This window comes from Python bivittatus, unplaced genomic scaffold (genome assembly GCF_059951505.1).
Source record: "Python bivittatus isolate LINGU-HERP-01145 unplaced genomic scaffold, Pbiv_v1 ctg000700_np1212, whole genome shotgun sequence".
NCBI classification, from domain to species: domain Eukaryota; kingdom Metazoa; phylum Chordata; class Lepidosauria; order Squamata; family Pythonidae; genus Python; species Python bivittatus.
Genome location: NW_028277098.1, coordinates 6,911,069 through 6,930,627, shown reverse-complemented (window position 1 = coordinate 6,930,627; position 19,559 = coordinate 6,911,069). Strand labels below are relative to the sequence as shown.

Genomic DNA, 19,559 nt, shown 5'->3' with positions numbered 1-19,559 from the left:
ACTACTGGTCAGTCTGAAAAGATTCTGTAAATAAGTGCTAGCTAATAAACCTTGCTGATTGAACCTACATGTTCTCCAGGAGTTCCTTGGGCTAGGCCTGACATCAATCTTTAGCAGGAACTGTGAGTCCAGAAGGAGGCCCTTTTAACATGTGAGCTGCTGAGAATCATCAAACTGCAGCGGGATCATGGCCAGTTAGTTGTAATTCTTTTTTCAGCTAAATGAATTATAGGACAAGAAATCTGAGATGAGATTGTAGGTGATACAGCTCAATGCTACCTGAAATTCTGGAACAAGTGAACCAGATTGAGAGATACCAGCTTCCCCAAATACGGTGAAGATTCAGCATGACACTGTGATGTTCTGCTGCAAAAGGGCAATCTCGGCATGAAGCTTTTTTGAGATAATCCCTAGCTTTCCTGAGGCAGTTGGTTTATGAGCATGATGTAGGTGAAGATAGGACTATGATTTGTAGTTTGTATTTCTTGGTACAATATCTTTAAATAAAGGCAACCCATTGTAAAGCAGCCTGTTTCAGCTGCTAGCTTAGCCTGAAATTCCTAGGGCTTACCTAACCACAACTCATATTTCAAGCAACATCCTCCACCATGTAACAAGACAGTATTTTAACATCCCTGCTGAAGAACAACATATACACAAACACATTTATTTTGTAGAAGATATTGTTCATTATTTATTATACACATAAGAATGAAAGGGAGTGACTTTTGCCTGATATTTAAAAGGAGTGTCAGGATAATCACCTGAAGCTATGAGACATTTCCTTTTTACTTATGTGATTCTATTTATAAAATCCTAAGGAAACTTCCCTGGGCAGTTTTTTTTACAACTAAAGAATCTTAGTTGTCACATTTGTAATTATTGTTTATCCTTTGTACATGTACTGCAATGGACTTTGGCTAAATGCAAATAAAAATAGGACAGGTGTCTGAATAAGTATGAACTACAGCAATGGCTTCTAGTCTATGGCACTGTAGTGCCTCATAAGGTGGCCGCTAATATAAAAATATTTTTTAAAAACCCACCCCATTTGCAGCATTTTGTCATTCTTATTCAAAATTTTGCAAAACCCAACATCTTGTGATGTTTGACAACTTTGCAAGATTTAGTCAATTTTCAATTGCTGGATGTTGCAGATGCCATCAGGGGAAAAACCCCTGAGCCATGAGCCCCCTTTGATACAACCCCTAGCTTATGTAGAGATGCCATATGCTTTCCAGGCAATGGAATGGTTTCTAGGCAAGAAATGTTTGGGAACTAGGACACCATGCAGATGACTCTACTTCTGAAATAAGCATTGTGCAATAATGCCTTTTAGCTTCATATCAGGTAACTTTACCTTGCAATCATCAACAATAATTATTTTTACCCCATCTTGTTTATTTTATTTTATTTTATTTTATTTTATTTTTTGAGCAAGTGCAATTACCTACAAGCCAAAGCTGCCTTCAGGCCAAAAAAGGATTTACTGCTGCAAACATATCCAGCCACACTCATCATATTTAAGTGTACATGCCCCATTTTCATGCTTCATTATTTCATTACTTTATTCAAGTGCCCAACTTTATCTGGAAAGTTCTGAGGGTAATGTATAGCACTTAGGCGGCTTCAAAATAAAACAAAGCATGATCAGAAATTGTAATGGTATGTGGGAATGACCTTGCGAGACAGAGGGAAGAACCACACCCAGGGGGATGATCAGATAAGAGGCAGCTGAGCCCAAAGCAGGAATATGGATGTGGCAAACATCTCAAAAGGGACTCTCCCTAGTTTCTTGGGCTGTACAGGCAACAGGGATGAAATGTACTTTCAGACCTGCAAGATTCTGTTAATGTAACCTTTGTAGAATTAGTTCATGTGGGTGTGCTTCCTGTCTGGACTATCTTGCAAGGCTGACCGAAACGGAGAGGCATAAATCTAAACAAATTAGCACTGAAAGTACATTTATATTTTAAAATATATAAGCATTACTTAAAATACCTGTGCAAAGAAGATTCAAATTCAGCATTGGCACCTTGAGAAAACATTCCAAGGCCCGGATACCACCAGAAAGAAGGCCCACTCTTTTGTTGGCTGGAGTTAAGCCAACAATAGGTGGGACAATTGGGAAAAAGAGAAACAAAGCCAACTGGCATGTCTGAACAAATCCCCTTTCTTACTACATTATTAGACCACCATAGCTTCTTAATCAAAGATTCTATATAGGCAACATTTCAAAAATAAATTTCACCTGGGCCAAACATTTACACTTTAAGCATGGATCAAGACAGCCAGTTTGGTATAGTGGTTAAGGCACCAGGCCAGAAACCGGGAGACCATGAGTTCTAGACCCACCTTAGGCACAAAGCCAGTGGGGTGACCTTGGGCCAGTCCCTCTCTCTCAGCCCCAGGAAGGAGGCCATGGCAAGCCACTTCTGAAATCTTGCCAAGAAAACTGCAGGGACTTATCCAGGCAGTTGCCAGGAGTCAAAACTGACTCAAAGGCACAAAAACACAAAAAAGCATGGATCAAGCGTGTGTTCATTTGTGTACCATGGCAAAATTAGCTGCTAACCATTTATCCTGTTAACATAACGCTTGTAAAAAATTTTATCTAGCCACTTTTGCACAGTATAAATCATCACTAAACAACCAGACTAAAAAAATCTACAAAAATGGGTGGCCAAGGGACACAACATGCAAGGCACTGCTATCATCAAAGTGCATAGTGCCAATTTTTTCTTTTTTTCCACCAAAACCCAGCAGGAGATCATGCAGCATTTCTGAAAAATCTGCCATCTGAATTCAGCCACACAAATTTCTGAAGGCCACAAAAAAGAGGGCTTGGGGATGCTGCACGTTGCCCATCCTGAGAGATCACCAGGCAGCAGGACTTCCTACTTCTTACAGAATGTACCAGAAGGGAGAGGAAATAGATGGTAAAGGAAATTGTTGGAAACTAGCACTGCTTATTCCAGTCTCCCAGTTTTCAATACCAGGCAACTTCTGCAAGCAGCAAAAACAGCATAGTGGTTATAGTCAAGATGGCAGTATTTAAATTCATAATTGATTTATTATCCTTCTCCTCTCTGCTTGCTTGCTTGCTTTTCTTCCTTTCTTTTTTCCTTCCTTCCCTCCCTCCCTCCTTCCTTCCCTCCCTCAATTTCTACAGCCTCTTGTATGCCTCTCTGTGCAACAACTCCTCACATCAAAGCTCTACACTTGTGTCTGGATTACACACCTGCCCATCAAAGGCATCTTGCTGCTGCTCAGCAATCTAATGCTGGTTCCAAATGGAGCAGAAGGACCTAGATCAGCTACTCCCATCCTGGGATGTTGGCCTGTAGCTACCAAAAAGCCCACTAATCAGGCTGGTTGGAGAGAACAGGAGTTGTAACCCTCACCAACAGAATTTTTACCTTTAAAGTAGGGTAGCTGTTTATTCCAAACTTATAGCAGATGTTCTTATTGGAAAAATCAGCACAGTCTATCACTCCCAGCATCACAGCAGGTCTCCAGTCTAGAAAGACAGAAAATAATTCATATTTTTCCAATCTGTTAAAACATATGGCTGAGCTGTATGTAAAATGATTAGGTGGCCAGGAGTTTTTCCTTAACTTTTTGTTCTGTAAAATACCCAAGGACTGTTTATAAAGTGAGAAAAAAGAATACTTTTTTCAACTTCCAGCAAAGATTTGCTGGACATCCCTGACATCAAGAGAATGGCAAGCAGAAAAATCTCTGGATATTAACCATTAACCCTGGGTTTTAAAGTGATTCGTATTTTGGCAAGTAGTTCCTAAAGAAGAAGGAGAAGGAGAAGCAGGAGCATGGGAAAGGTGAAGACAAGGGCCCAATCTGGCAGCAAACGAAAGAAAGCAAAGGAAGATAAATGAGGGACAGTACAAAAGTCTAGAGGTAAAATCAAAGAGAACATTTGGCACAGAACTGCAAAGGTAGAAAACATAGTTGTAGATGTTCATATAGATTCATTGGTGCACATAGTACACATATGAAAGATTTTTGTCACCCAGCATATAACTAGCCTGTAAAACTCTATAGGACCCAAAAATGGTCAGGAATCCCATTCTACTTTAGATAGAAGATTTAGACCATGGTTAAGAAATTACCACTAACTTAGCTATGATGTCATTTCCAATAAATTCTCAGATGAAAGGTGCTATAAAAACTTTCAGTAAAAGGTTTGCCTGGCTGAAAAAGCCCGTCGGTACTACCTCAGCTTTCTGATCTTTGGAACGTATATTTCCAAGAATTTGAGACAGTACACAAGAAATGCAATGGTGGGTGCATTCGGCTTTGTCAAAAGAAAAACATGGTCTTCTATGGGCAAGTGGCCTGACTTAGAAAACCTGTTTTGATGCACCACCTGTATTCAGTGGTTCCCAGTTTGGCAGTTAGCATAGTATAATTTTTAGCAAAGAAGATCAGAGCTTAAATCCCTGCTTAGCAATGAAGCCCACTGGGTTACCTTGAGCCAGGCATTATCTTTCAGCCCCTTCCCTCCATCTTTAGTTCTGGATGGGGCTGCACCACCCCAGCCAGAAAACAGGTGCAACTCGGGGATCCTCCTGGCCTCATGGCTCCTGTTCAAGGTGCAGGTGGCAGCCATAACCAGGAGGGCCTTTGCTCAATTTCATGTTGTGCACCAGTTGTGCCTGTTCCTGGACCATGAGGCTCTGCTCCCAGTCACTCATGCCTTGGTCACCTCCCAAATGGACTATAATATACTTTACATGAGGCTGCCCCTGAAGAGCATTCAGAAGCTACACCTGATACAGAATGCAGCTGCACAGACAATTGTGTGTGGTTCTTGGTTAGTGCATGTTACACCTCTGTTTCACGAGCTACGTTGATTGCCAGTGTACTTCCCATACAATTCAAGGTGACCTATAAAGCCCTTCTTGGTATGGGGCTGGGTCATTTTAGGGACCATCTCTCCCCCAAGCACTTCTACCCATCCCATCAGGTCCAGCAGCAAGAAGATATTCTGGGTCCCATCTATTAGGGAGTGCCATCTGGTGGGGCCCAAGAAGAGAGCCTTTTCTGCCACGGCACCTGCCCTTTGGAACCTCATTCCCTCAGAGATTCGATTGGCCCTGACCTTGTTGGCCTTTTGCAATGTCTTAAAGACACGGTCCTGTCACCAGGCCTGGGGAATCAGGTGTGTGTCTGAGCCTGTGCAATGGTTGTGCTGACTACTGTTGTGGTTTTCAGCTTGGCTGCATTTTTTTAATGTGTATGTTGTTGTTTTCATTGTTTTATATTTTTATGTTGTTTTTAATTATTGTTAGCTGCCCAGAGTCATGAATTTGAGATGGGGAGCCATATAATTCAAATAAATAATTACATACATACATACATACATACATACATACATACATACGTGAACTTCAACTTCTAGAATTCCCAGCAATGGCCATGATGACTGGGAATTGGGAGTATGAAAGTTATCTAAGTTGAAGAACTGATTACTTATATATAACTGCAGATTTACAAATGATCATCTGTACACATGGGCTATGTACCTGGAAAAAGCCCTGCTCAGAACCTTCTGGAGCCTATAAAATTGGTGAGGACATGCATATTGGAGGGAGGTTGTAGAGGGCATAGGAAATGGCCTTGAAGGACAGGAGGAAGAGCCACTACAAGGCAACGGTCAGATAAATGGGGTTTGAGCCTGGGCCAAGAAACTAATTTGAGAAAACATCTCAGACAATCCCCTCCCTACACAAAGATAAAGAGTTGGGGAGCACGTTCAGACATGCAAGATAGCTTTACAATAAAAGTGGTCTTGACCTATACGACATTGGTGTCTTAGTCTGGTCTACCTTGCAGGGCTGACAGAGATGTAAAGGAAGCATCTTTCGGGAAATTGTCTGAAATCAGCCATGAATGCTGATTTTGCCCAGAAAGTAGAACAGAGATTACCACCTATAGGAGGGTGCCTAGTAACTGGCAAAGGTGCTGGCCCTAACTCTTTTGTGGAAGCAATCTTGTACATACATGTTAGTTGCAGCAGTGGTAAAATGGTGCTATTTATTGTAGTCCCTAATGAATTATATAATCCAAGAAGAAAGATTTCTCATAATTGACCTGGAAGCTGATAAGCTTTAGTGACTGAATGATTTCAGGCAAAATGGTGCGATAGCCCTGGCAGGAGAATGCACCATTAGGGGCCAGTCCTCTAGATAAGTGAACAATCTGTCCTTACTGGAAAGGCCCATGACAGTAATTGAAGACAATACAAAGGACTCCAAGCTCCTGACACATTCTTGCATTGATGTGATAAAAGTCCTTCTGTTTAAGCCACAGAAGATAAAGTCACACTTCTTGATGAGGGCTATTTCAGTTTAAAACTATGTGTTTTTATCAACTAATGACTGAACTTTGTCAACTGCATTACCCAAGCTCAAATCAACTTGCTGGTACTAACCTTTAGCTATGAAACAGCTTGATCCCAATTTACCTGAAAAACATCTTGCTGTTTCGCACATATTTAATCAGAAAAGCAAGCATATCTTCTTCTCCCAAAAGGCCATTGTTATATTTTTGCACAATATGGAGGATGGCAGTGCGGATGGAAAGATGGAAATATAGAGGAGTAGAGGTGGCTCAGAATTCTGATAGTTAATAGTCCCAACACATCTGGGAAGCACCAGGTTGAGGAAAGTTGGGATCATGAGCTTAAATCTCAAAATCAACATATGAAATGTGATAAAGGACACAGATATCTCTTCCCATAAGTCAGAAAGCAGTTGATAACTATTTCCCAGAGGACATGCACCTGCTTTCCTATTTCTATCATTGGTTCAACAGGATTTTAGCCAAATTCTTTCATCTACTCTTCCTCATACACAAAATTTCAGTAATCATAATAATGTCAACTGATCCTGGTGAAAAGGACTGCTTTGCTTACGTATGCTTCCTAAAATATCAGGTATCCTTTCCTGGATCAGGAGTACAAAGCTGCTCTGCGTCTTCAGAAATTGAGCAGCATATAAGCGGATGAAATAAAGAGAAGCAAGAGAGTGGGTAGGAGGGAAAGCAGACAGACAGAACCGATAAGTAGCTGCTCTAGGATTCAGATCAGGCTTGTAGTTGGGGAAGAGAGGGCAAGAGGGACCATCCCTCCAATTTCCTTTCACCGCCTAAATTTTTTGGGGGCTATGGACCTGATTTAGGTTTACCAGTGCTTCAACCCACAGCTTAAGTCCCCTGAGATCTGTCATAAATGGAAGACTGGACAAAGGACCAATGAAACACTGAATTAAAACAGCTTAATTCTTTCTCTTTCCGCGGTTTAAAGATCAAGGCAAGTGACAGGATCTACTATGGGCCATTCACTTTATTTCCCACGATCCTGATCCAATAGCTTCATAGCCTGTAGTCCCACACAAGAAACAGAAGCAGGAGAGGAAAAGATCTGATAAAAGGCATTTACTTAAATATAAAATACAGAACTTTACAATGTTATGCTTCAATGGAACATTTGCAAACTCCACACTCACCACTGGGAAGGATTTGCAACCTCTGTAAGAAAGACCTAAGCTAACCTTTTTCTCCAGCCTATTGTTTTTCATTTGTTGACTACAATACCCATTACTGCAATTTTGTATGGCATTGGTTAGTAAATATGGAACTTGCAGTCCAACACAGTGAAGAATGCAAAGTTAGAGAAATGCTGGCTTAGATACTAATGACTTGCTGATTTCTAGGCACAAAGCAATAATTGTTCCACGTGGGAGGAAACGTCATTCTGTCCACTGAAGCATTTGAAAGTCCTTTTGGCCAGAAACCTTGCAGCAAAAGTTACCTAATGGACTTATGGTCACAGTCAACAGAATTAAATTGCTATAGATTTCCTGGATCACAAGCCAAAGCTACAAAGTCAAGCTGTTTGAATGTTTTCCCACACAAAAGTTCCCTGCTCACAGAAAATTATTATATAGATAATTCAGTACAATTTGTAAGAGCTGTTCAGTATAGCACTGGGCTAAGGATCTGGTTTACTGTACTGTACTGTTTGTTGTATTATGATTTGCTCTCAGGGACTTCATTTTTTCCCCATCTTCATAATAACCCTGCAGGGTAAGTTAGGTGGAAAGAAATCCCCTGGTCCAAAGTAAGCTACTGCACTCCATAGCTATTTGAGGGCAGGTTTCCTGAGCATCTACCTTCTGCACCATGCAGGCTGCCTTGGATGTGATGTGGCCAGAGTTAAGGAAGACCACATCTTGCAAGTGGCAGCCAACACAAAGCTTCAGAATTAGGCAGGCTAGCTAGTCTGGTGTAGTGGTTAAGGCACCAGGCTAGAAACTGGGAGACCGTGAGGTCTAGTCCCACCTTAGGCACGAAGCCAGCTGGGTGGCCTTGGGCCAGTCCCTCTCTCTCAGCCCTAGGACGTACTGTAGGCAATGGCAAACCCCTTCTGAAACCTTGCCAAGAAAACAGCAGGGACCAGTCCAGGAGGTCATCAGGAGCCAAAAAGTGACTCAAAGGCCCCCCAAAAAAGTTATAACTACCCCTCAGAGTAATGCATTTTGCCTGCTGAGTTTGATTTTAAACTTCCACTGCAGCTGACTTCAACACCCTGGTCTTGGAGAGCTCTCATTGCTGAGCAGATTCAAATCCAGCCAACCATAGCCTATATTTGGGCGACAGACACTCAACCAGCAGACTGTCTTTGAATAAATGTTCTATGTTAAAGTTCATTATTTTTATTTTCACATGAAATGTACATGAGAGAGACTTGGCAAGCTACTCTTTCCATTGCCTCTGCATAGATTTTGCTTTTTAAAAAAAGTTGCCATCGTCCAATTTTGCCAGAGTAGAATACTTCCAGCTCCTACTTACGAGTTATCCCGAACAATGAAGCAATTCCTGACTGGATTCTTTGAAGAACAAAAACAAGGAAACTGTCTCCGCTATTAGGGCTGGAACAGGAGCAGAAGGAGAACAAAATTGCAACCACAAGCAAGAAGGGTGTGTGATGCATTATGTGACTACCTCAAAAGAGCCAAGACTTTCCTGAACATAGTCAAGGAATGAACTGAAGAAATTCTGTCAGAATCCTGATCTTCCTGTTTGTTGGCAAGGAGGTATTTGAATGTACGTGTTCATTTCTACTTTCCAATTTATGTCTAATTTATTTCCTCTCCCAATGCAGTACTCTTTCCAAAAGCACAGAAGACACACATTTACGTGCACAACTTGTTCATCTGTTATCTTAAAGTTACATTAGATCACTTCAGTTTGCTATAGTAGGGAGACCTAAACCCCATCTAACAGGGATGATATACAGTACTACAAATGTTTTAACACAGTTGAGGAAGAGGGTGGATTCTATGATTATTTCCTCCCCAGATGTTAATGTTAGCTCATAAAACATGTAAAACAGAAATATATTTACAGTGGGGCAAAAAAGTATTTAGTCAGCCACCAATTGTGCAAGTTCTCCCACTTAAAAAGATGAGAGAGGCCTGTAATTTCCATCATAGGTATCCTCAACTATGAGAGACAAAATGAGAAAAAAAATCCAGAAAATCACATTGTCTGATTTTTAAAGAATTTATTTGCAAATCATGGTGGAAAATAAGTATTTGGTCACCTACAAACAAGCAAGATGTCTGGCTCTCACAGACCTGTAACTACTTCTTTAAGAGGCTCCTCTGTCCTCCACTCGTTACCTGTAGTAATGGCACCTGTTTGACCTTGTTATCAGTATAAAAGACACCTGTCCACAACCTCCAACAGTCACACTCCAAACTCCACTATAGCCAAGACCAAAGAGCTGTTGAAGGACACCAGAAACAAAATTGTAGACCTGCACCAGGCTGGGAAGACTGAATCTGCAATAGGCAAGCAGCTTGGTGTGAAGAAATCAACTGTGGGAGTAATAATTAAAAAATGGAAGACATACAAGACCACTGATAATCTCCCTCGATCTGGGGCTCCACGCAAGATCTCACCCTGTGGGGTCAAAATGATCACAAGAACGGTGAGCAAAAATCCCAGAACCACACGGGGGGACCTAGTGAATGACCTGCAGAGAGCTGGGACCAAAGTAACAAAGGCTACCATCAGTAACACACTACGCCGCCAGGGACTCAAATCCTGCAGTGCCAGACGTGTCCCCCTGCTTAAGCCAGTACATGTCTGGGCCCGTCTGAAGTTTGCTAGAGAGCATTTGGATGATCCAGAAGAGGATTGGGAGAATGTCATATGGTCAGATGAAACCAAAGTAGAACGTTTTGGTCTAAACTCAACTCGCCGTGCTTGGAGGAGAGAGAATGCTGAGTTGCATCCAAAGAACACCATACCTACTGTGAAGCATGGGGGTGGAAACATCATGCTTTGGGGCTGTTTTTCTGCAAAGGGACCAGGACGACTGATCCGTGTAAAGGAAAGAATGAATGGGGCCATGTATCGTGAGATTTTGAGTGAACACCTCCTTCCATCAGCAAGGGCATTGAAGATGAAACGTGGCTGGGTCTTTCAGCATGACCATGTTCCCAAGCACACTGCCCGGGCAACGAAGGAGTGGCTTCGTAAGAAGCATTTCAAGGTCCTGGAGTGGCCTAGCCAGTCTCCAGATCTCAACCCCATGGAAAACCTTTGGAGGGAGTTGAAAGTCCGTGTTGCCCAGCGACAGCCCCAAAACATCACTGCTCTAGAGGAGATCTGCATGGAGGAATGGGCCAAAATACCAGCAACACTGTGTGAACACCTTGTGAAGACTTACAGAAAACGTTTGACCTCTGTCATTACCAACAAAGGATATATAACAAAGTATTGAGATGAACTTTTGATATTGACCAAATACTTATTTTCCACCATGATTTGCAAATAAATTCTTTAAAAATCAGACAATGTGATTTTCTGGATTTTCCCCCCCATTTTGTCTCTCATAGTTGAGGTATACCTATGATGAAAATTACAGGCCTCTCTCATCTTTTTAAGTGGGAGAACTTGCACAATTGGTGGCTGACTAAATACTTTTTTGCCCCACTGTATTCCTTAATCACCCTGGCTCTAAAAACATGTAATGGCTTTTTCCACATATTTGTCTCATTATTATTTTTTTCATCTCAGGCATATTGTATCATTATAGCCTTCACAACAGCACACAGCAGCACGTTCCAGAGATTAACCATAGTATCACATATCAGAGATAGCTTACTTCCTCATTTCCACCATAAAACGTATTTGCTGTGTTTGGGCAATTTTCCATTCTACTTGTGGAGCTGGGAGTTGTAAATAAAAATGCATCCCAAATATAGAATTCCCTCTAGCAGTTCCTTCTCAGTCCTCCTGGCTATCATCTCAAATAAATGAGAGCTTTAGACAGACAGGGACAGGCAACTGAGCTTTATCCTGGAGTCTAGCAATTTTTTACAGCAAGGAACCACATTTTTAGTCACTATTTTTTTATATATATAAGTGAAAAAATGTGGAACTGAAAATTAGGAATTTGCTACTGACCAAACCTGGACACCCTCAGTTTGAAAATGAATTTAATGCTAGCTTCTGTGACAAATAAACATTTTTTGCAGGAAGAGAAACTAGAAGCAGCATTTATAAAGCACGAGTGACTTGGCCTAAGTTGGTTTCATAGCAGCACATTATAAACCTGTCCAAATTCCACAGCCATGTCCGGTCTTAAGCTTATAATCGGTTTTGAACACTAGCATTCTGTTCTACTTCTGCAACACAATGGAGAACCCTTCACCACAGACAATGAAGACAGTCACATAAGCCCCTCTAGCAAAAGGAAAGGTAAATTTATTATCAGACCTGAACCCAAGGCAGAATACTTCAAGTTCTCTCTTACAGGCTTCAAAAGGGTGGATTATCCTTCATTGCCTGCTTCAGCATAACAGTATATCAATGGTGTACATCTCTGAACAGCTGTCATGATTCACCATGGATAGTCAGACTCACACAGCTAGCAAAGGGATTCAGACCGCCCTATCTACAGTAATCAGTTAGCAAAACAACTGTCAGTGTTTTCTGGAGATAATTTTGACATGAAGGACATGCCCAAAGTAATAATAACATGGAGATGATGATGATGATAACAAGGAGAAGGAGAGAATAACGTTAAAGTAAAAGGGGGAAATGAATGGAATCATTCATTATCAAATGGCTTTCTAAGTTTCCAACTTAGAAATTCTTGTTCAGGTAAACAGAATCCATAAAAAAAAAAAGAAAACATTTTTTTTTCTAAATCAAATTAGACAGCAGTTTAAACATCAGACTGTTCTCTACCATATTCACATTACAGATCTTGCAACCAAAAATATTTTTAATGTTTTTGTTTTGATTACACTTCCAGCACATTCTTGAACCCTACTGTCAATAGGCTTTTATTATCCCAGCATAGAGTCCCAAGAGGTTATCTTATTTGCCTGAAAAAATAAGGGTTTTTTTCCCCAACCTCTGCATGGGGGGAGATCTTGTATTTGCTGAGCAAATTGTTGAGCAAATGACAAGCAAAGGGATTAAAATGCAAACGACTGCAGAGCTGCTGAAAAGAGTTACAGTGTAGTGCCTTTAATATTTACCCTGAAGATGATCCCTTCCTTGGAAGGGGCCTCTTGCTTGCTAAATTTAACCCTTTTTGAAAGAACAAAATAGGGCTTCTCTCTCTTTTCTTTCCTGTTCAATTACAAGTTCCACTCACCTCTTCTTCATCCACTTTGTTCCCACTTTTCTATTTCCTCCTCTTCTCAATGCAGCTACAACTTCCCCTCACCCCAACATCATCCTGATTTTTCCCCTTGTTTTGGTTGTTTCTCTGGATGGAGGATGTCTGTGTGTGTGTGTTTCTGTTTGGAAGAGTGGTTTGTGTGTGAGATAATAACTTATATATACAAATTGGGAATCAACTTTATAAACAAATTTATTTATCAACAATGTTTTTAATCAGGTGTTGTACTTTGATAATTGCAGCAATAATTGTTTTGGCCCCCAGTTTCTTTTCTTGAATCTGGCTCCTGGCAGGTATAACAAACACATGCATACATATTTGACTGCTTCATGTACCTCCACTAGGGAGAGATCTGTTTCACCTGGAATTGGTAATCCTACAGTGATATTGCAGAGGAAGCTTTTCCCTGTGTTTTTATTTTTCCTTTGCACCTACTCTTCCTTTTGGGGGAATCCTCTTAGGGTTGTCTTCTTTTCAGGTAAATACGTTTCTTGCCATCAATCCTTTGGCATGAGTGACGAAGAAGACGCATTTCATTCCCCCGAGTGTGTGTCTCTGAGGAGGTTATAGCCAGGTTGACACTGCCTGAATGATGGGGAAGCTGAAGAGACAATTGTTTGAGAAAGCTAAAGATGGCAGGATTCAGCTGCAGCTGCTCAGGTTGTTCATCAGAGGGTGGGAATGAAGTGTTATGCCACTCCAGTTAAATTAAGAATTTAATTAGGACCAATAATTTACAGCGTTTAAGGGGGAGGTGGCAATCGCACGCACAAAGAACAAGGAATGGGGAAAAGAGCAAGAAGCTAATGAACGGGGTGGCCCATGGACAGGAAGGGACGAGAGAAAGGAAGGTACAGAGAAAGAGAAGAAAAGGGATGGGATGGTGAAAAAAGTATGCAAGCTATACTACTCTGCAGTGCTAAAGGATCAGTGTGGCTCCCACCATCAGCTGCAGCTCCAATTAACTTTTCTTATAGATCAAGGGCTCTTCATAGGAAAAAAACATTTCTTTTCTGTAGTCACTGAAGCACTACCAAAGCCAACATCTCTGGGTATACCAGTTCCTATCTCTGGAGCGTGAAAAGACCATCCTCCACCTCTAATCTCACAGTGAAGGTTTTCACTTAGGGACCTACAGAAAAAGGTGTTTGAGCTGCTGAACAGGATGAGCTTGGAGAGCCACTGAAAATTATTTGACTTAGCAGAACCTGGTGTCAATGAACCCTTGGCTTTTGATCAATATATCAAAAAGTTCCATCTAAAACATTCAAACCCATATCTATTGCTCAATGAAAACAGGAATCTTTCATCCCAAGAACCATCTCGGACAGCCTTCTACAACCTGATCATGTCAAAATGCGCTGGCCACACTGGCTTGGAAATCTGGAACTTTTAGTCTAAAGATTCAAAGTGCACCAAGGGGAAGTTGGCTGATCTGTCTCATTTTTAATTTCTTTTTCTGCAGTTGCAAATAGCCAGTGCAAATGTCAGAAGGTCAAACCAAAGTCCCTAAAGAGCAAAGATGTATACCTGGATTTCCTTTTTAATTACAAACAGTATCAATGGGAAAGAGTTTGTACAATGGACTAAGCCACCACAAACTAAGCAAAGGTAAAACTACCCAATGTTAATATGGGCATGGCTACAGCTGCTATGTCTTGAATCAACCTGGTAGGCATGTGGTACAAACGCTGCCAGTCTGTTCCAAGGACAAGGCAGGTGAGAGATAACCTTGGAGAGAATCAAACTCTCCACTGCACCAACCTGGAATTAGCATAATAGAAATGGAGAGGGGGGGGGGACTTCAGAGGGGAAAAAAAGGAAAAAATATACCAGATTATATTTGGTCCCCTCAAATCCTTTAGTATTCTACACTTGTTTTCTGGTAAATGAGATAAATAAGATAAAATAAAACCATGGGGGTCTTGTGCAAGACTATACTGCACACAGCATAAATTTAGATTTATTACAAAGATACTTAGAAAACCAGCATCTTCACAGCATCACCTACCCATTACTGAAGTGATATAAAGCCTGTCCTTTTGCTGTGTCATGTTGGCACAAAAATGGTTAATTGACTCTGGAAGTTGCTATACTGTAGATCAGGGGTTCTCAACCTTTTTTTGCTCCTGGTTCCCTTCTGTCATTGACCTCTGTGACTCCCCTCTGCAGACCCTCTCCATCTATACTGTTTATTAATCTATACCAGGGTTCCCCAAAGTGGTCAATATTGACCAAGAATCGATGGGACTATCCATCATTGCTCTGATTGTTGATATTATTACTATGGTTGGTTGCGCAGTCAGCCAGATGTTTAGACTGGATTTGGCATTTTTATCCATCTGTCGAGTCCTTCCCAAGGACCTGGATGATGATGATGATGATGATGATGATGATGATGAGTCGTAGCACTACAGCATTAGTTAAAGTAGTATTTATTAAATTATTTTCATATAAAAAATGTTTGGGGGTTAATGAACAACCAGAAACTTCATGAAGGGGTCAATGAGCTGAAAGTTTGGGGACCCCTGATTTAAGCTGCCTGATAAAAAGATTATGGCTCCCTAGAGACATGGCATGGCCCCTGGGGGCCATATGGCCCCGGTTGAGAACCTCTGCTACACCTCACAGTGGGGAATGACTTCTGTTAGGTAGGTTCAGGTGAAAGAGAATGACTGTCCAAAGGTCATTCCATGAGTTTCAAGGCTGGGGAACTTGAATCTGGGTCTTCTTAGTTATAATCTGTCACCGAACACCTATACTACACTGTCTCTTTAGGTGCCCCATCAAAGAAAAGGAGAGAAATAGCCAGGCCTGCAAGACTCTTTCCCACTTTCAATATCCTCCACATTTTTTTTGCCTGCAAGTCTTTTCCCCTTTTGCTTGTATCCTGAGTTCTCTCTGCTAGCTCTGATTAGCAAAGATAAGGTTATCAGTTCAGCTCCCCCAGCATGGTCTCTTGTATCTCCCATCTTTGTTATGCTAACATAGCAAAAATAAATGTTAAACTTACTGTCTCTTCCTTCTCTGCTCATTTTCTCCTGTCCAGAGGCAGAGGAAGGGCATCCATGACAAGTGCTTAGTATCACTGAACTCAGTGAAACACAGACACTTATAGCAGCCAGTCTGTTTAAAGGTATCCTGATCCATCAAGGGATCCTTTTTAAAAAACAAAACAAAACTCTACTTCTCCCTTTGAATTAGAACAAAAGGAAAAGAATTAAGAAACACCTGGATACAAAGGAACAAGAGGCTCACTGCAAACCAAAAGCCAAAGGCAAGATGGGCACTAAGATGGAAATTCACTGCTAAAGCATAAAAAGCAACCACAGAAGAAGCTTCAGGAAAATGAGGGAGAAGATTTGTTAAAGAGATGTAAAAATAGTAACAATAATGACAATGATGATTGGTGGTAACTGAAAAAGTAATAAAAATGACAGTTGGTGGTAAATTTTCATACCGAATCTATAAAAGAGAAGTTATGACAGGATTACACAAGTGTACCCATTAACAGAGTGAGAAAGAGCCATGAAGATTAGCTTTAAAGTACTAAGATGTCTGTAGCTGCCAAGCAAAAGAGATTTAGATTGTGGCTCTTGTTCTTTTTTAAGCAAAACAGAGATGACTGTGATATTAAATAATGCACAGATGGTTCAGGGCATACTCCCAGAATCCATGCAGTTCCTGAGAAAAAGTCTACATATGTTCTTTGTCATTTACCCTTAGCTAGATAACGTCAGGGTGCAGAAGGTTTCCTAGGCCGCACGTTTACCTATACCTAGAGGCGCCCTTCTTCTAACCAGGCACCCGCCACATATTTGAACTACTGTGCACAGCAGAAAAATTACCTTGCCAGAAAACGGTTGCACTGTGATTAGGTGCAAGTGGGAAAGGCCTTAAACTGTATTTGCTTACCCAGAACTAGTTGGGTTTACTATTACACCAAGATAAAACTAAATATACCATTATATTATAAAACTAAATATACCATATACCACAGGCCTACATGGAATACAGTGAGGAAAGTAATGGGCAGAGTGAGAACAGAGAGCAGGACAGAACAGAGTCAAGGAAACACAACTTACAGGTGGAGGGGACCTGTAGAATAAAGTTCCAGGTGCTTTGCAGATGGAGGAACAATCAGAGAGAAAGAACTGGCACCCTTTTTAATTTTTCTTTACAATTTCAGGTATTTTTATCTGCGACTGGAAAAAGCTAGGAATTTAATGCCCTCCCCATACCCCAAATGCAAAGCCCGCAGTGATTCTGTTTTTTAATGGACACAGAATGCCTAGATAAATGAGAAAAGCTGTTTTTATATTTCCGAAGAGATCCATTTAAAGTCAATATTTCCTTCCCATCTTTCCTTTAGGAAGAAAAATAAATTACTTGTAAGAGAACCTAGTGGACACTATCAGGCGTAGTTCAGAGGAAACACAGTAAAAAGCACACACTAATACGGAAATTCTGAATTTTCCACTCCAGATTTGTTGACTCTAGGTCCTATAACCTATAACCAGATGCTCTGTGGCACTGTTGAGCCATGTTATGATACACACATATATGCATACATTTTCACATTTATATCCAACTTTTTTTTTACTTGGATATAAACGGAAACTCGCCACCCAGAGTCACTTGTTTGAGATGGGCGGCCGTACAAATTGAATTAATAAATAAAAAAATAAAAGATAATCCGGTGAGCTACGTCTGGGAATTACGGACGTTCCACTACAGTGCATCAGGACGCCCGCGGCTGGGGGAGGCCGTGTTACACGAACAGGCACGGGAAAGCGTGGTTCGAAAGCCCACGCTGAGTTCGCAAGGAAGGGGAAGAGACGAGCGCGTAGGAGAAAGCCTGTCCCCGAAGAGGCAGCAACTCAGCCCTACTCGACTCCGTGAGGGTGGAGGCAGCGGCTGGTTTCGTCCACCAGGTCTTAATTTCGAGGAAACTCTACGCCAGCTCTGGGCAACCCGCGAAGCCGGGACCGACCGCGAGGGCACCTCTGGGTTGCCGCGACCTGCCGCCCCCTCCCAAGCACACACCTGCTCTGGGGCGGGGACGAAGAGTAGCGGGAAGGTCCCCCTGCGACCAGCTTGTTGGCTTTCGGCCGTCGCGCGGCTGCCGCACTTACCCTTCACGTCGTTGGCCAGCGCCTTCCAAGTGGGCGCAAAGGCTTTGCAGTGGCCGCACCAGGAGGCGTAAAACTCGACCACCCACGCGCTGGTGGAATTGAAGATGTGGCGTTCCAACGTATCCGCCGCCAGCAGCACCAGCGGGTCATCGGGCGAGTAGAGGCCGAGGCTCCGCGCCCCGGGCACCGGCACCAGCAGCAGGAAGGCGGCCACACGGGCGATGCAAGCGGGCGGCATTAGGTGCCGCGGCCCGGCTCCAGAGAGCCGCCTCGGCATCACGCTTAGCGCGTCAGCGGCCACCGGGAACCTACGACGAGAAACGCACCCAGGGCTCCGTGCCGGGCTGAAAAGTCACTCGGCCTCGCGCGGGTGGAGCTGGAGGCGGAGCGCGCCAAGGTTTCCCTTCCCTTCCCAAACAGAGGGGGATCCGCCCCCGGCGCCGCGCACCCGTGTGGCCCTGGGGTGTCACCAGGCGCCTCCTCCGTGCGGAAGGAAACGGGGGCTCCGCAAGGCGGGGGGAAGCCACCGGCATCCGAGCAAGAAGAACGCCGTCGTCTGCAGGAATTTGGTTCCAGGAAAGCAGCCGTCGGACCAGGATTTCCAGCGGCGACGAAAAGAATGCGGAAGCTGCGGAAGAACGGAGGCGCCTGGAGTCTGCTCTAGATTGTCGTCAGAACGCGGTTCCACGACGCCATCAGTTGAGTTTTGCAGCCGGCCAGCATTCCAAGGCTGGCCCACTCTTTCGGGCTGGCCCGGCGTGGTTAGGGATGCCCCGACTCCCGGATTCCAAGGGGCCGACGCTGGTGTGCGTGAGAGCGTATGGGTGCGCGCGCACATAAAATTAAAGACATTTTCCACTGATAGCTAGCTACATAATGTAAAACGTACACGAGCATTGTACTCTGCCGACCGGGCATTATGGTTCCACGCACGATCCCCACATCTGCAATAAGTTTGAAGGCTTTCCCATTCTCGGATTAAACAACTGGGGAAGCTTTATTAGCCTGATAGGAAAGTGAGTGTGGGGAGATGGGACTGAGGTGTATAAAATCATGCATGGTTTGAAAAATGTAATTAAGCTATAAATTGCTGCCGTCAGATGTGGTATCGACCAATTTGGATGGTTTCAAAAGGAAATTGCACACGTTAATGGAGGATTGGGCTGCCTGTGGTTGCTGCTGTAATCTTGTACTACCTCCTGAATTTTAGGCAAGATATTTTAATGCCAACTACTAGGGTGCAAGTGATTTGGTAGGCCTCTGGGCCACATAAAATGGAAAACTACTGTAGAGGGTTGTTGACCAAATCCAGCAGGGGATTGATATATAGAAAATTTTAAAGACAAAAATAAGACTAATGCAAACTAAAATGGACCAAAAAAAGGAAAAAGAAAAGAAAAAACTAAAGGTGCAAAAAGAAAAAGTAGCAGAAAAATAGAAAAGGAAAAGAAAAAAGATACAAAGAAGTGGCTTCCAATCTTCTTTACAGCAGTTATAAGTACAATTATAAATTGACCTCTCTCTCCAAAGTTACATCGTGACTCTCTTCTTTCTGTGCTCTGTCCTATCTAATCATCAACATCATAAATTTTTGCATGATTTGTTGATGCTGGCCCTGTCCCCCTAACTCAATAAAAGCCTGCTGAGCACAAACCATTACAGAACCGTGAGTAACTCCCCAGAAAATAATGCAG

At 42.5% G+C, this 19,559-nt stretch overlaps 1 protein-coding gene across 1 annotated transcript in view; it reads right to left on the bottom strand.

Annotated features, from left to right (window-relative positions):
• QSOX1 (quiescin sulfhydryl oxidase 1) overlaps nucleotides 1-18,651 on the bottom strand; it is a 52,863-nt gene extending 34,212 nt beyond the window's left edge. Inside the window, exons 1-2 of the mRNA XM_007434168.4 lie at nucleotides 17,866-18,651; nucleotides 3,420-3,520 (exon numbers count right to left, since the gene is read on the bottom strand). Coding sequence (XP_007434230.1) covers nucleotides 3,420-3,520; nucleotides 17,866-18,142 — 378 coding nt within the window. The 5' untranslated portion in view covers nucleotides 18,143-18,651. The remainder of the gene's footprint in view (nucleotides 1-3,419; nucleotides 3,521-17,865) is intronic.
• Nucleotides 18,652-19,559: the final 908 nt, after the last annotated feature.